The sequence below is a fragment of the Salvelinus sp. IW2-2015 genome, linkage group LG1, assembly GCF_002910315.2.
Source record: "Salvelinus sp. IW2-2015 linkage group LG1, ASM291031v2, whole genome shotgun sequence".
Taxonomy (NCBI): domain Eukaryota; kingdom Metazoa; phylum Chordata; class Actinopteri; order Salmoniformes; family Salmonidae; genus Salvelinus; species Salvelinus sp. IW2-2015.
Window position 1 is genome coordinate 41,540,191 of NC_036838.1, and position 24,453 is coordinate 41,564,643.

At 41.9% G+C, this 24,453-nt stretch overlaps 1 protein-coding gene across 2 annotated transcripts in view; it reads left to right on the forward strand.

Moving 5' to 3' along the window:
- LOC111967716 (immunoglobulin superfamily member 21-like) overlaps nucleotides 1–24,453 on the forward strand; it is a 317,443-nt gene that overhangs the window by 176,525 nt on the left and 116,465 nt on the right. For both annotated transcript variants that reach the window (XM_023993007.2, XM_023993015.2), the window contains exons 3-4: nucleotides 1,141–1,262; nucleotides 17,266–17,384. In XM_023993007.2, the coding sequence (XP_023848775.1) occupies nucleotides 1,141–1,262; nucleotides 17,266–17,384 (241 nt within the window). The remainder of the gene's footprint in view (nucleotides 1–1,140; nucleotides 1,263–17,265; nucleotides 17,385–24,453) is intronic.

Here is a 24,453-nt window from a genome sequence, read left to right on the forward strand (position 1 = left end):
ACACTCTGCTTAACTTGGTGTTTAATATGTTATGCTTTATAACTCGCTCACTGTGATGATAACGTTTAAAATATTTTGTTTATCTGGCACTTTTCTCTTAATTTTTCAGTTGGCTTGGCTCTCTCATTCAACTGACTCACTGGCTAGGCAGTGTAGCGTGAGAGCCACTGTAGAGTGATAAGAGTGTGAAGCAACCACTAGAGCGAACGGCTCCCTCTGCTGGCCCGAAACAAGCACAACACCCGTTGACTATAACTACAGTAAATAATTGCAAAATGCCCAAAATTAGGCTACCATATATATATATCTCACATTTCAGGTTGGCAACCCAGGGAAACCAACCATGAGCAAAAAACGGTACTATTTATACAGAAAGTATTATCCCTTTTTCACAGCAATTATTTCCCTTGTTCTTTGATGTTACAGACAAACTAGGACCAATAATAGTAGTCTGCCTCTGACTTCATCAGAAACTTGCCCATACTGCTATATAAATTCATCAATATAATATCAACCAATCTCTTTTGACCTTGGGGCATTTATTTATTTAATGCATAAGAGTGTCTACCATGGTAACGCACAATTAATAAAGATGGTACCATATGATATTTTTTGTTACCATTTATCATAATTATCCATTACTGTGGTAGAATGTATAATGCAGGTTAAAACCATGGTATTTCCAAATCCACATCTTACCATGTTAAATATTTGGCAATACCATGGTATTATTTAGGTGCATGACAGTACCATCATAATTCAAAGCTAAAATCATGGTACACTTCCATGATTCAGATCTATACCATGGTATAAATTATGCAATACCATACCATGGTAATATTTAGGTACAATGGCAGTGCCATGGTAGTACCAAGGCTTAAACCATGGTACATTTCCATGATTCAGACTATACCATGGTATAAGTGCAAGTACCATAGTGGTACCATGGTATGAATGAAAGTACCATAGTAGTACCATGGTACATTTTTGTAAGGGTACTGAATTTGCCTCTTGCAAGCTGTGTTCTGGCTGGTGCAGAACACAGCTTATGGTACCAACGTACCTTTCACAGGTATAGAAATATCCGTCCCATGTATTATAGACCATATTTTATTAATGCTTTCTCTTTTTGCTTGACAGGTCACAGACGGGGGCACCATTAAGCAGAAAATTTTCACCTACGATGCTATGTTTAATACCAATTACTCTCATATGGAGGACTACCGCAAACGAGAAGACCTTGTGTACCAATCTACGGTCCGGTAAGCATCACAACCAATCATTTCTACATTGAATGTTTAAATGTAATCTTCTCCCATTTAGTTTGTTGCCCTGCTACATTGTACACTATAAGCCTATATAACCTACAGTATATCCCAAGAAACTCCCCATGTTGCTAGGAATTAGTAAGCAGAGGTTTTGCTAGTTCCTTCCTACCATCTGTTGCGGATGATACTGGGACTGGATGTGATGACCCCGATGGAGGGTCAACACCATCATCGTCTTGGCAGGGAGAAGGAGGGAGGGGACGAGAGGTGGTGAGACACTACTCCGCCACTCTGCTGCTCAGGATGTAGATTTCATTGTTGAGCTCTGTCTAAACAGCTGGCCAGGTCAATCATTATTCCCACCACAGAGCTGCTTATTTTCCAGGTAGTGTGGTTCGCCTTTATTTTCCAGGTAGTGTGGTTCACCTTAGGCACAGCTTGGGGCAGCACTACTGCATGCGGGGCTGTGCTCCATACCTCCTTCGCCACCCTCCTTCCCATCAAACACACGTACATACACACCCTACCCGATCCCAGAATATAGAGCCCTTCTGTTTATGCATGAGCAAGTTTTGCAGAGTGCTAGAGAGGGATGGAGCGAGAGGAATCATCTGGCTCTGGTTGGGTAGATGACATGTCTGAGGAGTCCTGGGTACTGTCTTCCTTTACCCCAAGCCTTAACAATACGGCTGGCATCTGCTCCCCTCTCCCCCTCCCTCTCCCCCAACCATCTCCCTCCACCCCAACCATCTCCCCCCTCCCTCCCTCTCACCCTCCCTCTCCACCCCAAACCATCTCCCTCCCTCTCCCTCAACCATTTACCTCCCTTCTCCCCACCCATCTCCCTCTCCTTCTCCCATGCATTCTCTCCTCTTGCTTTCATTGCCTTCCTCCATCCCTCTCCTCATATTGGCACTCATACTTTGTATAGAGGAGTAAATGAAGCCATTAAGCCAACACACTGCATCATTCTAGTACCTCTTATCTCCCCCCTCCCTCTTCTCCCCCTTCCCCCCCCTCTTCTCTATCCCCCATTCCCTCTTCTCTCCCACCTCTTCTCTCTCCCCCCACCCACCCTCCCTCTCCCTCTTCTCTCCGCCCTCCCGCTTTCTCTCTCCACCATTCCCAAAACCTCTCTCATATGTATCTTTTATTTCTGAGCTACTGAGCATTTCCCGACTGAGTATGATGTGCTCAGACAATCCAACAGTACCTTCAGGGGGGTAGTCATCATTGGAATGGACTATTTTACACATGTACTCAAACAAGGACAAGTGTGCACACACACACACACCACACACACACAGAAACTCACTCATTAGGATTTGAATCGACAGTCCCAGCATGAGGAACAGTTGGAAAGTACCTGCTCTGACCTGTCTGTCTGGCAGAGTGCTTAGCCGGCGTTGGTCAAGCAGAGAGGTAAAAAGGCTACAGCCATAGTCACCCAAGACCAGTCAGGAGGAATATGAATCCTCCCTGATGTATCCCATGCCTTCCTCCATGGCAGAACACAGAGTTCAACAGCAGAGAGGGATGCAGAGCTCTGATATTTCACATAATCTCACATATCCACCTGAGGGGTAAATGTTTTCTACAAAGCCCTGGCATGTGACCACAAATGAAAGCTGTAATATTGTGAATTTCACAGAAATGTAACGGTTCTCGTCCTCTTCGTCTGAGGAGTAGCAAGGATCGGACCAATACGCAGCGTGGTAAGTGTCCATTTTAATATATAAAACTGAACACTACAAAAATACAAAATAACAACGTGAATGAACAAACGAAAATCGAAASAGTCYCRTATGGTACAGACACAGGAAACAACCACCCACAAAACACAAAGGAAAACAGGCTACCTAAATATGGCTCCYAATCAGAGACAATGACTGACACCTGCCTCTGATTGAGAACCATGCTAGACCAAACACATAGAAATAGAACAATAGAACAAAACATAGAAAAACAACATMGAATGCCCACCCCAACTCACRCTCTGACCAAACTAAAATAAAGACATAAAAAAGGAACTAAGGTCAGAACGTGACAAGAAAGCCCTAGATTCTCATTGAATGCCCTGTCATTTTTCTGAAGACGTTGTTAAATATCAGGAATATGCTGTGCTTGTAGTGTCAATATTACCGAGGTAGATTTGCAAATAGAAAGGGAGGTGATTTTTTTCTGTCTTTTTTATTTTTATCAACTGCCCCTGGGCTCAGAAGTAGACAGCTCGCTGTTTGACAAATGACAGTGATACAGGCCATAACTCATCCTTACCTTGAYGGCCTTTTGATGAAAAACAAAAAAGATGGGAGAACATTAACCCTAAGATTAACCCTAATCCTTTAAATCTCTCTGGATAAGAGTGTCTGCTAAATGACTAAAATGTTAATGTAAATGTAAGATGAATGGCAATTACTATATATATTTAAAAAATTAAGCTACATTCAAAATACCAAATTCAAGCATTGTCTCTTCATCTGCACAGCATTTGACAGTTTATGTAACACTGTCATGGTTATAGATACAAGCTTTGAACAATGAAAAACCAGTCAAAGTGCTCTTCATATACAGTACATTCGGCAAGTATTCAGACCCCTTGACCGTTTCYACATTTTGTTACTTTATAGCATTATTCTAAAATGGATTAAAYACATTTTTACCYTCATCAATCTACACACAATATCCCATGAAAACAAAGCAAAAACAAGGTTTTTAGACATTTACAACTTTATAAATATAAAAAAAGAAAATCTGAAGTATCACTTTGACATAAGTATTCAGATCCTTTACTCAGTACTTTGTTGAAGTATCTTTGGCAGCAATTACATCCTTAAGTCTTCTTGGGTATGATGCTACAAGCTTGCTACAAGCTTGCACACCTGTATTTGGGGAGTTTCTCCAAATCTTCTCTGCAGAGCCTCTGTCAGGTTGCATGGGGAGCATCGCTACACAGCTATTTCAAGGTCTCTCCAGAGATGTTCGATCGGGTTCAAGTCCGGGCTCTGGCTGGGCCACTCAAGGACATTCAAAGACTTGTCCCAAAGCCACTCTTGCTTTGTATTGGCTGTGTGTTTAGGGTCATTATCTTGTTGGAAGGTGAACCTTCGCCCCAGACTGAGGTCCTGAGCTAACTGGAGCAGGTTTTYATCAAAGAGCGTTCTGTACTTTGCTCCGTTCATCTTTCCCTTGATCCTGACTTTCCCAGCCCCTCCTGCTAATAAACATCCCCACAGCATGATGCCGCCACCACTATGCTTCACTACAGGGATGGTGCCTGGTTTCCTCCAGACATGACACTTGGCATTCAGGCTAAAGGTTTCAAGTTCGTTTCATCAGACCAGAGAATCTTGTTTCTCATGGTTTTAGAGTCCTTAAGGTACCTTTTGGCAAACTCCAAGTGGGCTGTCATGTGCCTTTTACTGAGGAGTGGCTTCTGTCTGGCCACTCTACCATAAAGGCCTGATTGGTGGATTGCTGCAAAGATGGTTGTCCTTCTGGAAGGTGCTCCYATCTCCACAGAGGATCTCTGGAGCTCTGTCAGTGTGACCGTTGGGTTCTTGGTCACCTCCCTGACCAATGACCTTCTCCCCTGATTGCTCAGTTTGGCTGGGCAGCCAGCTCTAGGAAGAGTCTTGGTGGTTCCAATCTTCTTCCATTTAAGAGTGATGGAGGCTACTGTGTTCTTGGGGACCTTCAATGCTGCAGAAATGTTCTGGTAACCTTCCCCAGATCTGTGCCTCTACACATCCCTGTCTCGGARCTCTACGGACAATTCCTTCGACCTCATGGCTTGGTGTTTGCTCTGACATGCACTGTCAACTATGGGWCCTTATATAGACAGTTGTGTACCTTTCAAAATCATAACCAATCAATTGAATTTACCACAGGTGGACTCCAATCTAGTTGTAGAAAAATCTAAAAATGTATCAATGGAAACAGGATGCACCTGAGCTCATTTCGAGCYTCATAGCAAAGGGCTTGAATACTAATGTAAATAAGCTATCTGTTTTTTATTTTTAATACATTTGCAAACATTTCAAAATACTTGTTTTTGCTTTGTCATTATGGGGTATTGTGTGTGGATTGATGAGGAACATTTTTTTTTTTAAATCCATTTTAGAATAAGGCTGTAACGTAACAAAATATGGAAAAAGTCAACGGGTCTGAATACTTCGCTAACGCACTGTAGCTGTAGCCTCAATGTCCTCCTGTGTGAGATTGCTTCAAGTAGAAATATTACCACTTCCATGTCAAAGTCAGATTAGGGTTGCAAAGAAACGGTATACTACTGTAAACTTTGAGTTTACCAGTAAATTACCAGAATTCTGGTAATTGTCAAGGAATATATGAAATGTTATCAGATGACATCTGGTGGCTTTTTGGGTACTTCAGATAATCACAGGTGTAGGTAATTTATCAAATCAAAATTTGTATCAAATCAAATTATTTCTGTCCCTCTGTGTTGGCATTATCACAACGGAAATACAGTTGAAGTTGGAAGTTTACACCTTAGCCAAATACATTTAAACTCAGTTGTTCACAATTCCTGACATTTAATCCTAGTAAAAAGTAAATGTCTTAGGTCAGTTAKGATCACCACTTTATTTTAAGAATGTGAAATGTCAGAATAATAGTAGAGAGTGATTTATTTCCGCTTTTATTTCCATGTAAACTTCTGACCCACTGGAATTGTGAGACAGTGAATTATAAGTGAAATAATCTGTCTGTAAACAATTGTTGGAAAAATTACTTGTGTCATGCACAAAGTAGATGTCCTAACCGACTTGCCAAAACTATATGTGTTAACAAGAAAATTTGTGGAGTAGTTAAAAAACAAGTTTTAAAACCTCTTTGGGAAAGGCGTGCGCTAGCGGGACACCTCGACAACATCCGGTGAAATTGCAGAGCGCGAAACTCAAACTACAGATTATAAATATTTAACTTTTATAAAATCACAAGTGTAATACATCAAAATAAAGTTAACTTCTTGTTAATCAACCGCTGTGTCAGAATTCAAAAAGGTTTATGGCGAAAGCACACCATGCGATTATCTGAGGACAGCGCCCCGCATACAAAACCATGAAAAACATATTTCAACCAGGCAGATGCGACACAAAAGTCAGAAATAGCGATATAATAAATGCCTTACCTTTGATGATCAATTACATCACAAATGGTCCTTTTGTTCGATAATGTCCTTCTTTATATCCAGAAAAACTCAGTTTAGCTGGCACGCTTCAGTCAATAATCCACCCAGTTTCCATCCATCAAAATGCATACAAAATCCCAAACGTTACTAATAAACTTTTCCAAACAAGTCAAACAACGTTTAACCTCTAACGAGCCTCTACCCCGGGTCCGGGAGCACCCCCCACCCCCCACACACTGATTAGCATACCTAGCATAGCTTCACAAGTAGATAGTAGCATCTAAATATCATTAAATCACAAGTCCAAGACACCAGATGAAAGATACAGATCTTGTGAATAAAGCCACCATTTCAGATTTTTTAAATGTTTTACAGGGAAGACAAAATATGTAAATCTATTAGCTAAACACGTTAGCAAAATACACCACTATTCTAACTCCATCAGTTTCTTACTCCTTCAGGTGCTATCACCAATTCGGCTCAACAAGATATTGATATCCACTAACCAAGAAAAAACCTCTTCAGATGACAGTCTGATAACATATTCATGGTATAGGATAGTAGTTTTTGTTAGAAAAAAGTGCATATTTCAGGTAGAAATCACAGTTTACAATTGCACCCACCATCACAAATCGACTAGAATTACGATAGAGCAACGTATGACCAATTTACTCATCATAAAACATTTCATAAAAATAGACAAAGCATAGCAATGGAAAGACCCAGTTCTTGTGATTTCAGACCATATTTCAGATTTTCTAAGCGTTTTTCAGCGAAAACAAAATCGATAAGTTAGCATACCACATGTGCAAACGTTACCAGAGCATCGATTCCAGCCAAAGAGCGCTATAACGTAATCACCGCCAAAATATATTAATTTTTTCACTAACCTTCTCAGAATTCTTCCGATGACACTCCTGTAACATCATTTTACAATATACATATACAGTTTGTTCGAAAAGGTGCATATTTAGCCATACAAAACCGTGGTTACACAATAAAAATACTAGGAAATCAAGCCTCAATATGTCTGACGTCATCTATCAGAGTGATCTAGTTTATTGAAAGCTAATCATATACTTGACTAAAAAATACAGGGTTGACAGCAATCGAAAGACAAATTAGTTCTAATGCAACCGCTGATTTACATTTTAAATATTATCCTTACTTTTCAATACAGGGTTGGCCAAGTGAAGCTATACCAAACCAAAATGGCGAAAAGTATAGCGTTTAAAATATTTCGACAGAAACACGATTTATCATATTAAATATTGCTTACTTGAGCTGTTTCTTCCATCAGATTCTTGGGCAATGTATCCTTTCTATGTTATAAACGTCTTTGGGTCGATAGATGTCCTCTGTCCTTCGAAATGTCCACCACCAACGACCGACACCCCAAAACGTGTCCAAACTTTCAGAGTGCACAACAAAGAAATTCCTCAAAATCGCACTAAACGGATATAAATTGCTATAAAACGGTTCAAATTAACTACATTATGATGTTTTTAACAACTATAACAACTGAAAACATGACCGGAGAAATATTGCTGGTTAGAAAACGATTTGGAAACGAGGCAGGTCCGATGTCCTTCACGCTTCAGGCGCACGACAAGAAAGGGCGGTCTCTATACATTTTCGTCTTTTTATATATGGCTGTGAATGTCCCATCGATTCCATTTGAAAACGTGATGACGTACAGACACCCAGAGGAAGACGTAGGCAGTGGTCGGTTTCTTCATAGCATTCACTGTCGCCTTAAAAACAGACACCGCAGATCCACGATGCAGGTAAAAATTTCTGAAATCTGAACCCTGTCATGAAAAGTGCTGTAGAAATGTTCTGTACACTCAGAGACAAAATTCCAACTTCTATAGAAACTAGAAGGTGTTTTCTATCCAATAATAACAATAATATGCATTGTACGATCCAAGAATTTAGCACGAGGCAGTTTAATTTGGAGACACAAATATGCTAATGCGGAACAGCACCCCATAGTTGCAAGAAGTTAATCAAACCCTAGGTACCCTAATACGTAAATAAACAATACAATTTAAGACAGAGAATCGTATTGTCTTTACCAGAGAAAAAATACCAAAGAAACGCGTTTCCATTCACGTGCTTGGAAACACTACAGCCAAAATGGGAGCCACCTAGAAAACTAAAATTTCTGGCTATTTTTCCAAAAAACACCTGAAACTCTTTCTAAAGACTGTTGACATCTTAGTGGAAGCCCCTAGGAACTGCAATCTGGGAGGACTTCGCCTTATATTAAAAGTGACAGCCATTGAAAATAGTGGTAGGCAGAAATAATTTTGGGGGATGGTTTGTTCCTCGGGGTTTCGCCTGCCATATCAGTTCCGTTATACTCACAGAACATTATTTTAACAGTTTTTAGAAAATTTCAGAGTGTTTTCTATCCAAAGCTACCAATCATAGGCTTATCCTAGGCTTCTGGCCCGAGTAACAGTCCGTTTACTTTGGGCATGCTTTTCATCCGGACGTCAAAATAATGCCCCCTATCCCAAACAAGTTTTAATGACTCCAACCTAAGTATATGTAAACTTCTCCTACTTCAACTGTATATACTTGTAATTTTTCTTCCAACAATTGTTTACAGACAGATTATTTCACTTAATAGGCTAGGGGCAGATTTTCATTTTGGCTAAAAAACGTACCCATTTGAACCCGCCTATTTCTCAGCCCCCGAAACTAGAATATGCATATAATTGTCAGATTAGGATAGAAAACACTCTAAAGTTTCCAAAACGTCAAAAATTTTGTCTGTGAGTTAAACAGAACTGATATTGCAGGCTAAAACCTGAGGAAAATCCAATCAGGAAGTGCCCCTGTTTTTGAAACCTCTCTTGTCCTATGCATCCCTATTGCCATTTAAAGGGATATCAACCAGACTCCTTTTTCTAAGCCTTTAGACATAGTTTCAGCTTTTATTTTGAAGAATGAGCGTGAACGACCACATTGCGTAAGTGGAAGGTGGGGCTCTCAGAGTGAGTTGTGCGCAAAAGGGAAAGGCAGCCATTGTTACTCCCGGTCCTAGTGAAAAGCAACTGTCCGGTTGATATATTATCGAATAGATATTTGAAAAACACCCTGAGGATGGATTATAAAAAACGTTTGACATGTTTCTGTGGACATTAATGGATATAATTTGAATTTTTGTCTGCGTTGTCGTGACCGCTCTTTCCGGTGGATCCTGGGCATAACGCACCAAACTAACAGAGTTATTTGGATATAAAAATATCTTTATGGAACAAAAGGAACATTTGTTGTCTAACTGGGAGTCTTGTGAGTGAAAACATCGAAGATCATCAAGGTAACGATTAATTTGATTGCTTTTCTGATTTTCGTGACCAAGTTACCTGATGCTAAGTGTACTTATTGTTTTTGTCGAGCGATCGATAAACTTACACAAACGCTTGTATTGCTTTCGCTGGCGCTATGCTATTCAGCGTTGCTGATGACAACTATTGTCATCAGCAACGCTGAATAGCATAGCGCCACAGGTAAATAATATTACTAGAAAAATATTCATATTCATGAAATCACAAGTGCAATATTGCAAAACACAGCTTAGCCTTTTGTTAATCCACCTGTTGTCTCAGATTTTGAAATTATGCTTTACAGCGAAAGCAATACAAGCGTTGTGTAAGTTTATCGATCGCCTACAAAACAATAAGTTTTGGGTGGTTCAAAACTATGGTGGTTCAGAAAGTTAATCACAATTCAGTGGGTCAGAGTTTACATACACCAAGTTGACTGTGCCTTTAAACAGCTTTGAAAATTCCGAAAATTATGTCATGGCTTTAGAAGCTTCTGTTAGGCTAATTGACTTAATTTGAGTCAATTGGAGGTGTACTTGTGATGTATTTCAAGGCCTACCTTCAAACTCAGTGCCTCTTTGCTTGACATCATGGGATATCAAAATAAATCAGCCAAGACCTCAATAAAGAATTGTAGACCTCCGCAAGTCTGGTTCATCCTTTGGAGCAATTTCCAAACGCCTGAAGGTACCACGTTCATCTGTACAAACAATAGTACGCAAGTGTAAACACCAAGGGACCACACAGCCGTTATACCGCTCAGCAAGGAGACGCGTTCTGTCTCCTAGAGATGAACGTCATTTGGTGCGAAAAGTGCAAATCAATCCCAGAACAACCGCAATGGACCTTGTTGAAGATGATGGAGGAAACAGATACTAAAGTGTCCATATGTACAGTAAAACAGAGTTCTATATCGACATATCCTGAAAGGCGCGCAGCAAGGAAGAAGCCACTGCTCCAATACGCCATTAAAAAAGAACACCATCCAACCGTGAAGTACGGGGTGCACTTCACAAAATAGATTACATCATGAGGATGGAAAATGAGGATATATTGAAAATACATCTCAAAGCATCTGTCAGGAAGTTGACGCTTGGTCGCAAATGGGTCTTCCAAATGGACAATGACCCCAAGCATACTTCCAAGTTGTGGCAGAAATGGCTTAAGGACAACAAAGTCAATGTATTGGAGTGGTCAACACAAAGCCCTGACCTCAATCCTATAGAAAATGTGTGGGCAGAACTGAAAAAGTGTGTGCGAGCAAGGAGGCCTACAAACCTGACTCAGTTACACCAGCTCTGTCAGGAGAAATGGGCCAAAATTCACCCAACTTATTGTGGAAGCTTGTGGAAGGCTACCCGAAACATTTGACCCAAGTTAAAACGTTTAAGAAAATGCCACCAAATGCTAGTTGAGTGTATGTAAACTTCTGATCCACTGGGAATGTGATGAAATTAATAAAAGCTGAAATAAATAATTCTCTCTACTCTTGTTCTGACATTTCACATTCTTAAAATAAAGTGGTGATCCTAACTGACCTAAAGCAGAGATTTTTTACTAGGATTAAATGTCAGGAATTGTGAAAAACTGAATTTAAGTGTGTTTGGCTAAGGTGTATGTAAACTTCCGACTTCAACTGTATATATTGTATATATATTCAAATATTTACTAAAATATTATAGAAAATAGAATGACATAGCTGTAAGACATTAGCCTAATTTTAAACCATTAACTTAGTGAATACCATTAGTGTTTAATATGACGGTTTCAGCATGAAATATCCTCTATATTGTATATATTTTGACAGACTTGTAATTATTTTATTTTACTATGTCTATATGTCTTTTTTGATAGTGTTATCAAACCAAACGGGTGGCAGTTGTGAAAAAAGACAAGTTGGAAGATGCCATTGTTAATTTGTAGTGAGGTGCGTACTGGCAGCAGAGAAGTCAGGCGCAGGAGAGCAAAAACTGATTTACAACGGTGTCGTTTAATATCCATAAACCACCGTCAACAGAACAATACAATAAATGGGTCAAACAAAACCCGGTAAATACCAGCATACCATGCATAAGCACTACAWGAAACAATTACCGACAAGGACATGGGGGGAACAGAGGGTTAAATACACAACATGTAATTGATGGAATTGGAACCAGGTGTGATGGAAGACAAGACAAAACCAATGGAAAATGAAAAGTCGATCAGCGATGGCTAGAAGGTTGGTGACTTCCGAACGCTGCCCGAACAAGGAGAGGGACCAACTTCGGCGGAAGTCGTGACAGATGCTTTTTTCATTAATTAGGCTATTTTCTCTTAAATGGACAATATGGACACAGACATACAAAATGTATACTATATATGAATACATATTTTTTTTTAAAGTTATTCAAGTATAAATTACCAATATTACCTCAATTGCGATAGATTACCTGTTAATTACAACATTACAGAATATTTTGGCAATTTTGGTAAATTACCAGTAGCTTTGCAATCCTCCATGTGACTTTCCCATACATACTAAGGACTTAATGATGAAATGCCTATGTATGTGATGTTGTGAATTTGAACATGAAATATGTGTCTATTGTAGATTATTCTGACGTCTTTCGTACGATGTACCCAATGACTAATGAAAACTTGCTATGTCCTCATTGAGGTTTTACAGACATGTTCAATACGCCTTATTTATACACTTGTAATATTTATGAAATGCATATTGTTATATTTGGTAGCACTTATTTGTTTTTCCTTTGCCTCCAACCCCCTTCGATGTGTAGAATGGATGTGGGTGGGGCCAGGTCTATATAGGGGTGCAAATTTCAAAAAATCACAAAAGCTCTGACGAAGGCCGTGAGGCCGATACGTAAGCTTATTAAACATCGGTGATCCTATCAAGAGCAGTGTGCGGTTTCCTTTTTCCTCCATACTACTGAGTGAAAATAAGTTGTTGAAGATGTTTAAAAATGTATTCCATCAGTGTGAATATTAATAGGAGTCACAATGTTAGACATACTGTAACGATGTTCGTCTGAGGAAGAAGGAGTAGACCAAAGCGCAGCGTCGTACGTGTTCATGATGTTTATTAAAACCTGAACACTGAAACAAAAAAACAAAAGTGGAACAAACCGCAACAGTTCTGTCATGTACTCATACAAAACAGAAAACAACTACCCACAAAACCAACATGGAAAATGGCAACCTAAATAGGCTCCCCAATCAGAGACAACGAGAAACAGCTGTCTCTGATTGGGAACCAATTCAGACCACCATAAACCTACAATCCCCTAGACCATACCAAATMCCCATAGATAGACAAAACCYCTAGACAAGTCAAAAACCCTAGACAAATTCAAAAACTAAACAAACCACCCTTGTCACATCCTGACCTAACCAAAAAATAAAGAAAACAAATATAACTAAAGTCAGGGCGTGACACGTACAACCTTTTCCCCATTCCTAAATTTGAAGGGCAAGTCCCGCTGTCATTCTTCAACAGGCTTCAGGAAAATAAATCAGTGTTGTGAGGCTTCTCTGTGACCCTTTGCCGCTGTTTCACCTATCTTTCCATGCCTTGCACCATCTTGTCTAAGAGCTGTCTTCTCAGAATATTCCTCTGTTCTTGTGTGGGTTAGGCTCCAGACAACTATCCAGGCCTATGGACAACAACAATATACAGCTTTGTGTGTAAACACAGACTTGGGACAGACCAGCATACACATAGTGGCCTACAAAGCCATCCCCCTCTCCCAGCACAGAGAATCACAGTGTTCACATCAATGGCATTGTGTTTAAAATAGGACTTTCCTCTCCAGAGGAAACACTAGAGGAGACACAGTGTGCCTCTGCCTTACTGCCTTACACACCTTTCTAGTCTCTTCATATCTTTGTCCTCTAGGCTAACAGTCTCTGTTTCTCATATACTTACATCAGACAATCCTCCCCCTAGCCAGCCTTAATGCAGGGATACAAGGCTCCTGCACTTAAGGCTAAGAAGAGCACAGCGAAGCAGAAGCCCAGTTCCTGACACCACGTTAGCTGATTTGCTGCAGAGATTGTCTGGCTGAGCTAACAGGGACCACTCTGTGCAGTGTTCTGTCAGGACRACTCTCTCTCTCCCTCCCGGTCCCTGTAACACAGCACAGCTTCCAGGCATGGACAGCACAGGAAGGGCTGCAAGAAGAAAACACAGAGTTAAACAGAATAGTCATTACTCCCCAGGGAGGATTGATCTCTCTCTCTCTCCTCTCTCTCTCCCTCTCCCTTTCTCTGCTGTTTTTGCTGCTCTTCTGAGTGGCCTCATTGCCATCGATCCTATCCGTGTGTGTGTGTGTGTGTGTGTGTGTGTGTGTGTGTGTGTGTACATGGGTGTTTCTATATTGTGAACAGTATGTAGTATGTTGTTTTGACTGTACTGTGAGAGGGAGTCATTTTTTTGTGCTGAGTCACTTAATGATACTATTTCTAATGACAACAATGTGTGACTAATGACACTATTTTGATTCCCTGAACCTCTAAGTTTCAAGGTAAACTATTTCTTGGAGTTTCAGGGACAAAGGACAAACATTCTCACACACACACACACACACACACAGAGAGAGAGAGATTGTATTGCAGCCCCTCACCTTGGTGTGGTTTAGTGTTAATCAGCTTTTTATTAGTTGCTGATTAATGAGCCATGGCAGGGTGGAGAAATTCGGGAAATACTTAAAAAAACACTGTACCCATAATGCAGCATCAGTGGTGTTTGAGAGAGACAGACAGACAGACAAACAAAGAGACAGACAGACAAAAAGACTGAAAAGAGAGACAGACAGATGGAAAAGAGAGCCAAATGGAACAGAGAGACAGACAAACAGACGGAAAAGACAGACAGATGGAAAAGAGAGTTACAGACAGACAGATGGAAAAGAGAGACAGACAGACAGTCAGATGGAAAAGAGAGAGAGACAGACAGATGGAAAAAAGAGAGAGACAGAGAGAGAGAGATAAAGAACGAGARAGAAAGACAAAGTGAAGAGATGTGCTGGACTGGAGTCACATGGCAGTTGGCAGTTGGTTGGCACAGCTAGTGGAGCCAAGACACTAAGAGGGATGCCAGGATAATGCCAACATAGGTACCACTGGTGCCAGGGCTCTCATCAAATCGTCATAATCACAGTTTGTCAAAGTGCCCTCRCAACTAGAATTAGTGGGTGAAACTGCATGCTACTCCAAAAGGAAAAAGCATTTTTTTGTAGTCAACATTGTTATTATATCAGGATTAATTTGTGAAACAAATTCCAATGGAAGGGACATCTGGTCAGGATCCAGAGCACTTTGTGACATCGGCTGATGTAAAAAGGGCTTTATAAATAAATTAGATTGATAGATGTGATTTGACATGCTGGGAAAAATGAGTGGCTGAATGAGAGCAATGTGTGTGAGATGCACAGTGGACTCCCATTTTGCCCCCATTCAATATAAATGAGCTTGCTGTCAGTCAAACATTGTGTGACTATCATGTTGGTTAAGTGTTTTGAAGCTGGAGGCCATTGTTGAATTCAGCATTAAAACAGCCATGACATGTAAGAGATTAGGTATAGGATTAGAAATGCATAGTTTATGGTAGAATGTGACTGCCACTGAGTCTCTATCAGTCAGCATCAGCAACCATTGACCCATGGGGCCTCACCATAGTGATTGTGGACGTGTGCTCTATACAGGCTGGGGGTGGGAAGGGTGGCCCCACCAAGGGTTGACTGTTCTCCAACAGAATTATCTAATTTTACCCCCCACCCCCTTACACATACCACTGCTGAACTCATCAGAGCTACGGTGCTCCGAGTGCCCTGCCGCTGTTCCAACAGAGGTCTCCCTCTGAAACAGCCGGGCGGCAAGGACAATTGTTCCCGTTTTGTGGAAATAAATCACARGGCCTAAATGCGACTGGTGGTGTCCCACTTTGATTATCGCTGTTGACACATTAGGCGGAAACAGAATACAGATTGAGCTCGCAGGCCTTTCAAAAATGGCCGTTTCCTGGTAATCTGCTGGCTGCCTGAATAATTTTCTGTCCTTCATGGAGGTGTTGCTCGTGAAAAAGAATTATGTTTTGGTCAAATTATTGCTTCCTGAATTTCAACAAGAGAACAAAAATGTTGTATTCTGACATGTGGATGTCTGTTGTTCACCTCCTTTCGACATCATTCATTAGGGACAAAAGCAGGAACACTATGAAGGACAGTCATGCAATTTGTAAGTGGAATGAATTAACTGAATTCCACTTCAATATTGATTTCCACTTCAAAATGTCCAAACTATTTCCTGTCTGARAAAATAATGTATTATGAAAAAAAAATCGATGTACACTACCGGTCAAAAGTTCTCATTCAAGGGTTTTTCTTTATTTTTACAATTTTCTACATTGTAGAATAATAGTGAAGACTTCAACACTTTGAAATAACACATATGCAATCAAGTAGTAACCAAAAAAGTGTTAAACAAATCAAAATAATATTTTATATTTGAGATTCTTCAAAGTAGCTACCCTTTGCCTTGATGACAGCTTTGCACACTCTTGGCATTCTCTCAACCAGCTTCACCTGGAATGCTTTTCCAACAGTCTTGAAGGAGTTCCCACATATGCTGAGCACATGTTGGTTGATTTTTCCTTCATTCTGCGGGCCGACTCATCGCAAACCATCTCAATTTGGTTGAGGTCGGGKGATTGTGGARRCCAGGTCATCTGATGCAGCACTCCATCACTCTCTTTCTTGGTAAAATAGCCCTTACACAGCCTGGAGGTGTGTTGGGTCATTGTCCTGTTGAAAAACAAATGATAGTCCCACTAAGCCCTAACCAGATGGGATGGCTTATCACTGCAGAATGCTGTGGTAGCCATTATGGTTAAGTGTGCCTTGAATTCTAAATAAATCACAGACAGTGTCACCAGCGAAGCACCCCCACACCATAACACCTCCTCCTCCATGGTTTACAGTGGGAAATACACATGCGGAGATCATCCGTTCACCCAAAGACTCACAAAGACACAGCGGTTGGAATCAAAAATCTCAGACCAAAGGACAAATTTCCACCTGTCTAATGTCCTTTGCTCGTGTTTCTTGGCACAAGCAAGTCCCTTCTTCTTATTGGTGTCCTTTAGTAGTGGTTTRTTTGCAGCAATTCGACCATGAAAGCCTGGTTCATGCAGTCTCATCTGAACAGTTGATGTTGAGATGTGTCTGTTACTTGCACTATGTGAAGCATTTATTTTGGCTGTAATTTCTGAGGCTGGTAACTCTAATGAACTTATTCTCTGCAGCAGAGGTGACTCTGGGTCTTCCATTTCCGTTGGCGGTCCTCATGAGAGCCAGTTTCATCGTAGCGCTTGATGATTTTTGCGACTGCACTTGGCTGTTTTAATGCTTTGAATGAGTAGGTGTTCTAAAACTTTTGACCGGTAGTGTAAATGTTTTTATTATTGTGTGTGTTTTTAATTACGTTTTTGTCTGTCATATCTCTGCAGGCTCCCGGAGGTACGGATCTCGGACAATGGGCCTTATGAGTGCCACGTGGGCATCTATGACCGAGCAACGAGAGAAAAGGTGGTCTTGGCATCGGGAAATGTCTTTCTCACCGTTATGTGTAAGTAATTTAAACTCTGTAGTCAGCCCGTGACTGTGAATATGCAAAAATGTCTAGCTCTGTTCTACTCTGACGCTCTGCAACATTAATCAAMATGTTCTGTTGTAACATGTTCTGGTGCCTTTCTATGGAAATACATTAAAGCAGCAAAAAATTACAAGAAATCTACCTCAGCACTCCTTGTGAGTGAAGGTAGCAGACAGACAGCCATGAGAGTAGTTGGACAAGCTGGAGGAAATGTCAAATAGGTTCCAGTTGACATGCACTACTGACACACACTACGGACAGTTGTACTACAGAACTGAATGCGGTTCTAAAGATGTAGAACGGTCAAGTTTTGAAAAAGAAGAATCATCATCAGGTTTTAGCTAATAATCATAATCATCATCATTACCCTTAGCTCCCCTTCTCTGACTGGTAGTGAACATTTCTCATAGGGTGTGCTCAGCAAGTTTGATGGCTGACACTGTCTCAGTGTGATAATGAGTGTATGTGTCGGCAGAGGCACTGTTTTTTTGGAGATTGTACTATATCAAACTGTAACACAATTTCACCTACCCCTACTGAACCCCAAGTTCCCTACTAACAGGATCATTTTTTAATGTTTACCTTTATTTAACCAGGTAGGCTAGTTGAGAACAAGTTCTCATTTGCAACTGCGACCTGGCCAAGATAAAGCAAAGCAGTGTGACACAGACAACAACACAGAGTTACACATGGAGTAAACAATAAACAAGTCAATGACACAGTAGAAAAAAGAAAGTCTATATACAGTGTGTGCAAAAGGCATGAGGAGGTAGGCAATAAATAGGCCATAGGAGCGAATAATTACAATTTAGCAGATTAACACTGGAGTGATAAATGAGCAGATGATGATGTGCAAGTAGAGATACTGGTGTGCAAAAGAGCAGAAAAGTATATAAAATAAAAACAGTATGGGGGTGAGGTAGGTAGATTGGGTGGGCTGTTTACAGATGGACTATGTACAGCTGCAGCGATCGGTTAGCTTCTCAGATAGCAGATGTTTAAAGTTAGTTGGTGAGGGAAATAAAGGTCTCCAACTTCAGCGATTTTTGCAATTCGTTCCAGTCACTGGCAGCAGAGAACTGGAAGGAAAGGTGGCCAAATGAGGTGTTGGCTTTGGGGATGATCAGTGAGATATACCTGCTGGAACGTGTGCTACGGATGGGTGTTGTTATCGTGACCAGTGAACTGAGATAAGGCGGAGCTTTACCTAGCATAGACTTATAGATGACCTGGAGCCAGTGGGTCTGGCGACGAATATGTAGCGAGGACCAGCCGACTAGGTTGCAGTGGTTGGTGGTATAAGGTGATTTGGTAACAAAATGGATGGCACTGTGATAGACTGCATCTAGTTTGCTGAGTAGAGTATTAGAAGCTATTTTGTAGATGACGTCGCCGAAGTCGAGGATCGGTAGGATAGTCAGTTTTACTAGGGTAAGTTTGGCGGCGTGAGTGAAGGAGGCTTTGTTGCGAAATAGAAAGCCGATTCTAGATTTGATTTTGAATTGGAGATGTTAAATATGAGTCTGGAAGGAGAGTTTACAGTCTAGCCAGACACCTAGGTATTTAGACACATATTTTAGGTCGGAACCGTCCAGGGTGGTGATGCTAGTCGGGCGGGCGGGTGCGGAAAGCGAACGGTTGAAAAGTATGCATTTGGTTTTACTAGTGTTTAAGAGCAGTTGAAGGCCACGGAAGGCGTGTTGTATGGCATTGAAGCTCGTTTGGAGGTTAGTTAGCACAGTGTCCAAGGAAGGGCCTGAAGTATACCGAATGGTGTCGTCTGCGTAGAGGGTGATCAAAGAATCACCCGCAGCAAGAGCGACATCATTGATATATACAGAGAAAAGTGTCGGCCCGAGAATTGAACCCTGTGGTACCCCATAGAGACTGCCAGAGGTACGGACAACGTGCCCTCCGATTTGACACACTGAACTCGTCTGCAAAAGTAGTTGGTGAACCAAGGACGCAGTCATTAGAAAAACCAAGGCTGTTGAGTCTGCCGATAAGAATACGATAAGAATACGGTGATTGACAAAGTTGAAAGCCTTGGCCAGGTCGATGAAGATGGCTGCACAGTACTGTCTTTTATCGATGGCGGTTATGATATCGTTTATTACCTTGAGCGTGGCTGAGGTGCACCCGTGACCGTTTCAGCGGAGAAGGTACGGTGGGATTCGAAACCTGTTTATTAACTTGGCTTTCGAAGACTTTAGATAAGAGCTATATCCATCCTGCCTGCCTAACAGTTTGGGTCTAGGGGTGTCAGCCCCTTTGAAGAGGGGGATGACCGCGGCAGCTTTCCAATCTTAGGGATCTCAGACGATAGAAAGAGAGGTTGAACAGGCTGGTAATAAGGGTTGACAACAATGGCGGCGGATAGTTTTAGAAAGAGAGGGTCCAGATTGTCTAGCCCAGCTGATTTGTATGGGTCCAGGTTTTGCAGCTCTTTCAGAACATCTGCTGTCTGCATTTTGGTGAAGGAGAAGCTGGGGAGGCTTGGGGCGGGTAGCTGGCGGGGAGGGGGGAGGGGGGAGCTGTTGGCCGGGGTTGGAGTATTCAGGAGGAAGGCATGGCCAGCCGTTGAGAAATGCTTTATGAAATTTTCGATTATCATGGATTTTTCAGTGGTGACCCGTGTTACCTAGCCTCAGTTTAGTGGGCAGCTGGGAGGAGGTGCTCTTGTTCTCATGGACTTTAAGTGTCCCAAATATTTTTGGAGTTAGAGTTACAGGATGCCGAATTTCTGCTTGAAAAAGCTAGCCTTTGCTTTCCTGACTGACTGCATGTATTGGTTCCTGACTTCCCTGAACAGTTGCATATCGCGGGGACTATTCGATGCTATTGCAGTCCGCCACAGGATGTTTTTGTGCTATAGGGCTATATCTGTTCTTAATTCTGCATTTTTTGAACGGGGCATGCTTATCTAAGATGGTGAGGAAATTACTTTAAAAAAATGACCAGGCAGCCTCGACTGACGGGATGAGGTCAATATCCTTCCAGGATACCCGGGCCAGTTCGATTAGAAAAGCCTGCTCGCAGAACTGTTTTAGGGAGCGTTTGACAGTGATGAGGGGTGGTCGTTTGACCATGGTCCCATAGCGGATACAGGCAATGAGGCAGTGATCGCTGAGATCCTGATTGAAAACAGCGGAGGTGTATTTGGAGGGCAAGCTGGTCAGGATAATGTCTATGAAGGTGCCCATGTTTATGGATTTAGGGTTGTACCTGGTGGGTTCCTTGATGATTTGTGTGAGATTGAGGGCATCTAGCTTAGATTGTAGGACTGCCGGGGTGTTAAGCATTTTAGGTCCCAGTTTAGGTCACCTAACAGAACGAACTCTGAAGCTAGATGGGGGGCGATCAATTCACAAATGGTGTCCAGGGCACAGCTGGGAGCGGAGGGGGGTCGATAGCAGGCGGCAACAGTGAGAGACTTATTTCTGTAGAGGTTAATTAAAAAAAAATGAAGTTCAAACTGTTTGGGTATAGACCTGGAAAGTATTACAGAACTTTGCAGGCTATCTCTGCAGTAGATTGCAACTCCTCCCCCTTTGGCAGTTCCAGCTTGACGGAAAATGTTGTAGTTGGGTATGGAAATCTCAGAATTGTTGGTGGCCTTCCTAATCCAGGATTCAGACACGGCAAGGACATCAGGGTTGGCAGAGTGTGCTAAAGCGGTGAGTAAGGCAAACTTAGGGAGGAGGCTTCTGATGTTGACATGCATGAAACCAAGGCTTTTTCGATCACAGAAGTCAACAAATGAGGGTGCCTGGGGACACGCAGGGCCTGGGTTTCCCTCCACATCACCCGAGGAACAGAGGAGGAGTAGGATGAGGGTACAGCTAAAGGCTATCAAAACTGGTCGCCTAGAGCGTTGGGGACAAAGAATTAAAGGAGCAGATTTCTGGGCGTGGTCGAATAGATCCAGGGCATAATGTGCAGACAGGGGTATGGTGGGGTGCGTATACAGCGAAGGTAAGCCCAGGCACTGAGTGATGATAAGAGCGGTTGTATCTCTGGATAAGCTGGTTATAATGGGTGAGGTCACCGCATGTGTAGGGGGTGGGACAAAGGAGGTATCAGAGGTATAATGAGTGGAACCAGGGGCTCCATTGTAAACTAAAACAATGATAACTAACCTAAACAACAGTATACAAGGCATATTGACATATGAGAGAGACAAACAGCGAGGCATAAAGTAATCACAGGTGTTGATTTGGAGAGCTAGCTAAGACAACAACGGGTGAGACAACATCAGCTAATCAGCTAAAACAACAACAGGTACAATGGCGATGAATGGGCAGAGAGGGTTGGTTAACTACACACAGGGCCTGAGTTCGCGGCTGGGGCCGACAGATAAACAAAAAAATAAACAGAATGGAGTACCGTGATTAATGGACAGTCCAGCAGGCATCAGCTATGTAGCCAAGTGATCATAGGGTCCAGGGGGCAGCAATAGATGGAACAGGGAAGCCGCGGAGTAGTCGCTACTATGCTAGCATGTGGGCAACACAGCGTTTAAAGTTAGTAGCTCGGGGCTAGTAGAAGCGTCTGTTCTGAAGTCCGACGGAGGCCGGTTGAAGGCACAGCGGATGGAGTATTCGTCGGCAGACCAGTCGTGGTGGTGCGGCGGGGCGCCGTGTCGACTAAGGATCCAAGCCAGATGGTGAAAGAGGTATTGTAGTAATTTAGTTTTCTAGCCGGGAGATGCCCCTGGCTCACGGCTAACTGGTGCTAGCTTCGGGGCAGGGGCGTTAGCCACTATAGCCACTCGGTAGCAGCGGTGATCTGGTGCCAAGGTCCAGAGCTTACGGCAAGGATCCGGTGGAGTAGTGTGTTCTAGCCGTGTTTGGGTGGAGTCCGGGTGAACAACTGAGTAGTCCGGGAGGTGGGCCTCAGGGATAGCTTTGGTACTGGGTAACTCGGTGGGTGCTAGCTAKCTGTGAAGATCAGGAGTAATGGTCCAGGGATTACGGCAGGAATCCGGCGTTGTAGTGGAGAGGCAGTCCGTTACTGGTAGGCTGGCGAGTATTATCCAGGCAAAAAATATATATAAAAAAAGGGCTGGTATCTGTGCAGAAGGTAAAGGCCGCTAGCAGTGGCTAACAATGACTAAATAGCTTGTAGCTAATTAGCTGGTTAGCTTCTGATGGCTAGGTGGTTCTTGCTATAAGGTCTAAAAATGTAAAATAATAGCGGTTCCGTATCACATTGGGTGAGGCAGGTTACCGGAAGGTATAATTGAACTAAAATGGAGAAGAGATTGAAAATAAAATTGAAATATATACAAAAAAKATGAAAAATACAAAAGTACACGAGAGGACGAACAAAACACGTCTGCACTGCTACGCCATCTTGGACATGACTGCCAAAAAAGAAAGTCAAAATAACCTGAGCCTTTCCCCTCTCTAATGCTGCATCTGAGAACACTGTGAAGACCAGGATTTGAACCTGTCCTCCCATCCTCTCTCTGTATAATTACAAACCCATTTCACTGCTATTTTGGAGAATGACGTGTTTCTTTTTCTTCCCATGTTTCTGCCAGTGACCTGAGGAGCTGCTTTTCTCACTCACTCTTTGCCATAATTGTTGGTGTAACTTTCTCTATTGACAGCTGGCTCACTGGCATTTAAAGTCCGGCAGCAAGTCTTCTTATGTACAGCTTATCGCTAATTATCAACAGTAACATTTCTCAGACAAACAGAAGACAGAGAAAAACACAAGGACATGGTTAGWCCATTAGCATATTTTGTTCATTTGCCATATTGCCAATGGCTGTTGACATTAGGCTGCAGGTTTACCCAAAGACGACTTCTGGTTCTCATAGCTCCTCCGCTGACCTTCACTTTCCCAGAATTACGTAAAACCATTCAATAAACCTGATACCGAACCGGATTAACTCTTCACAGACGTAAATGAACAGATCTTTATCAATGGGAGAGGATTCAGCCCAAGTTAACCCCTTAATCGTTTAGGGGTGGTGGTGGAGATATATGAATGATACAGCCAGGGGAAAGTGTGAGCACTATCAGCTGGGTGTTAAATCTCCACTCTGGTGGAGGAGAAGAAGAATGGCCTCTGGCATTGTGGCTAATTGCCGTCTAAACTGAAACAGAATTATTCATAACCTATTAGTGTGCCAAGTTCACTAGGAAGTGAGAAAAAAGAAGGGAGAAAGAAAGAAAATGAGAGAAAAAAGTTAATTAATAGGAGGCAGTACATGGAGAGTATTTCAATTTCTTAAAGGGCTTCATAAATAAGAATTATCATTTTAATGAATTCCCTGCCAAKAAATGAAATCACTCAGTTTCAGAAGGCCAAACCTCGAACTCTTGGTACCTCTGCCACTATCTTTCACTCTGGGAACGTTTGAGATGTCTTTGCTTTCATCCTCAACTGCTTAAATTCACAGTGGTTTGGTGATGCCGCAAGGCATGGCAGACCTCTGCCTTGAGGATTAGTAAGGCAATGCTATTATAACCAATGGTGACAGTTTTCTACTAAAACTACATCTCAAAGATATGCTAAAGAAAATAACATTTGTTTTCTGATGTMTTTTTTCTCCAATGGAGTCAAAAGTTTCACTGGCTAGAGAGAAAACATTTGAGTTCTATATCCCTGAAAATCGGAAGCATCCAGTTGTTGGCATTGACAACTCCATTAAAGCACTGTGGAAAAACAATGTCCAACAAATACATAGTTTTCGCCAGCGGTCTAAGGCAGGGCATTGCTAAAGTCGTCAATACAGACCTTGGTTCGTTCCCAGGCTGTGTCACAACCAGCCGTGATCGGGAGTCCAATAGGGTGGCGCACAATTGGCCCAGCGTCATCCAGGTTAGGGGAGGGTTTGGCCGGGGGGGTAGTCCGTCATAGTAAATAAGTATTTGTTCTTAACTGACTTGCCTAGTTAAATAAAATTAAAATAAAGACATTGCATTGGAGCAAAAACAAACAGTGTTTTGTGTGATGATGTAAGCTAATATTTATAGTTGCTGCCATATTGTAGGCACTAGCCAGAGTTCCTGAAAAAATTATGTACAGA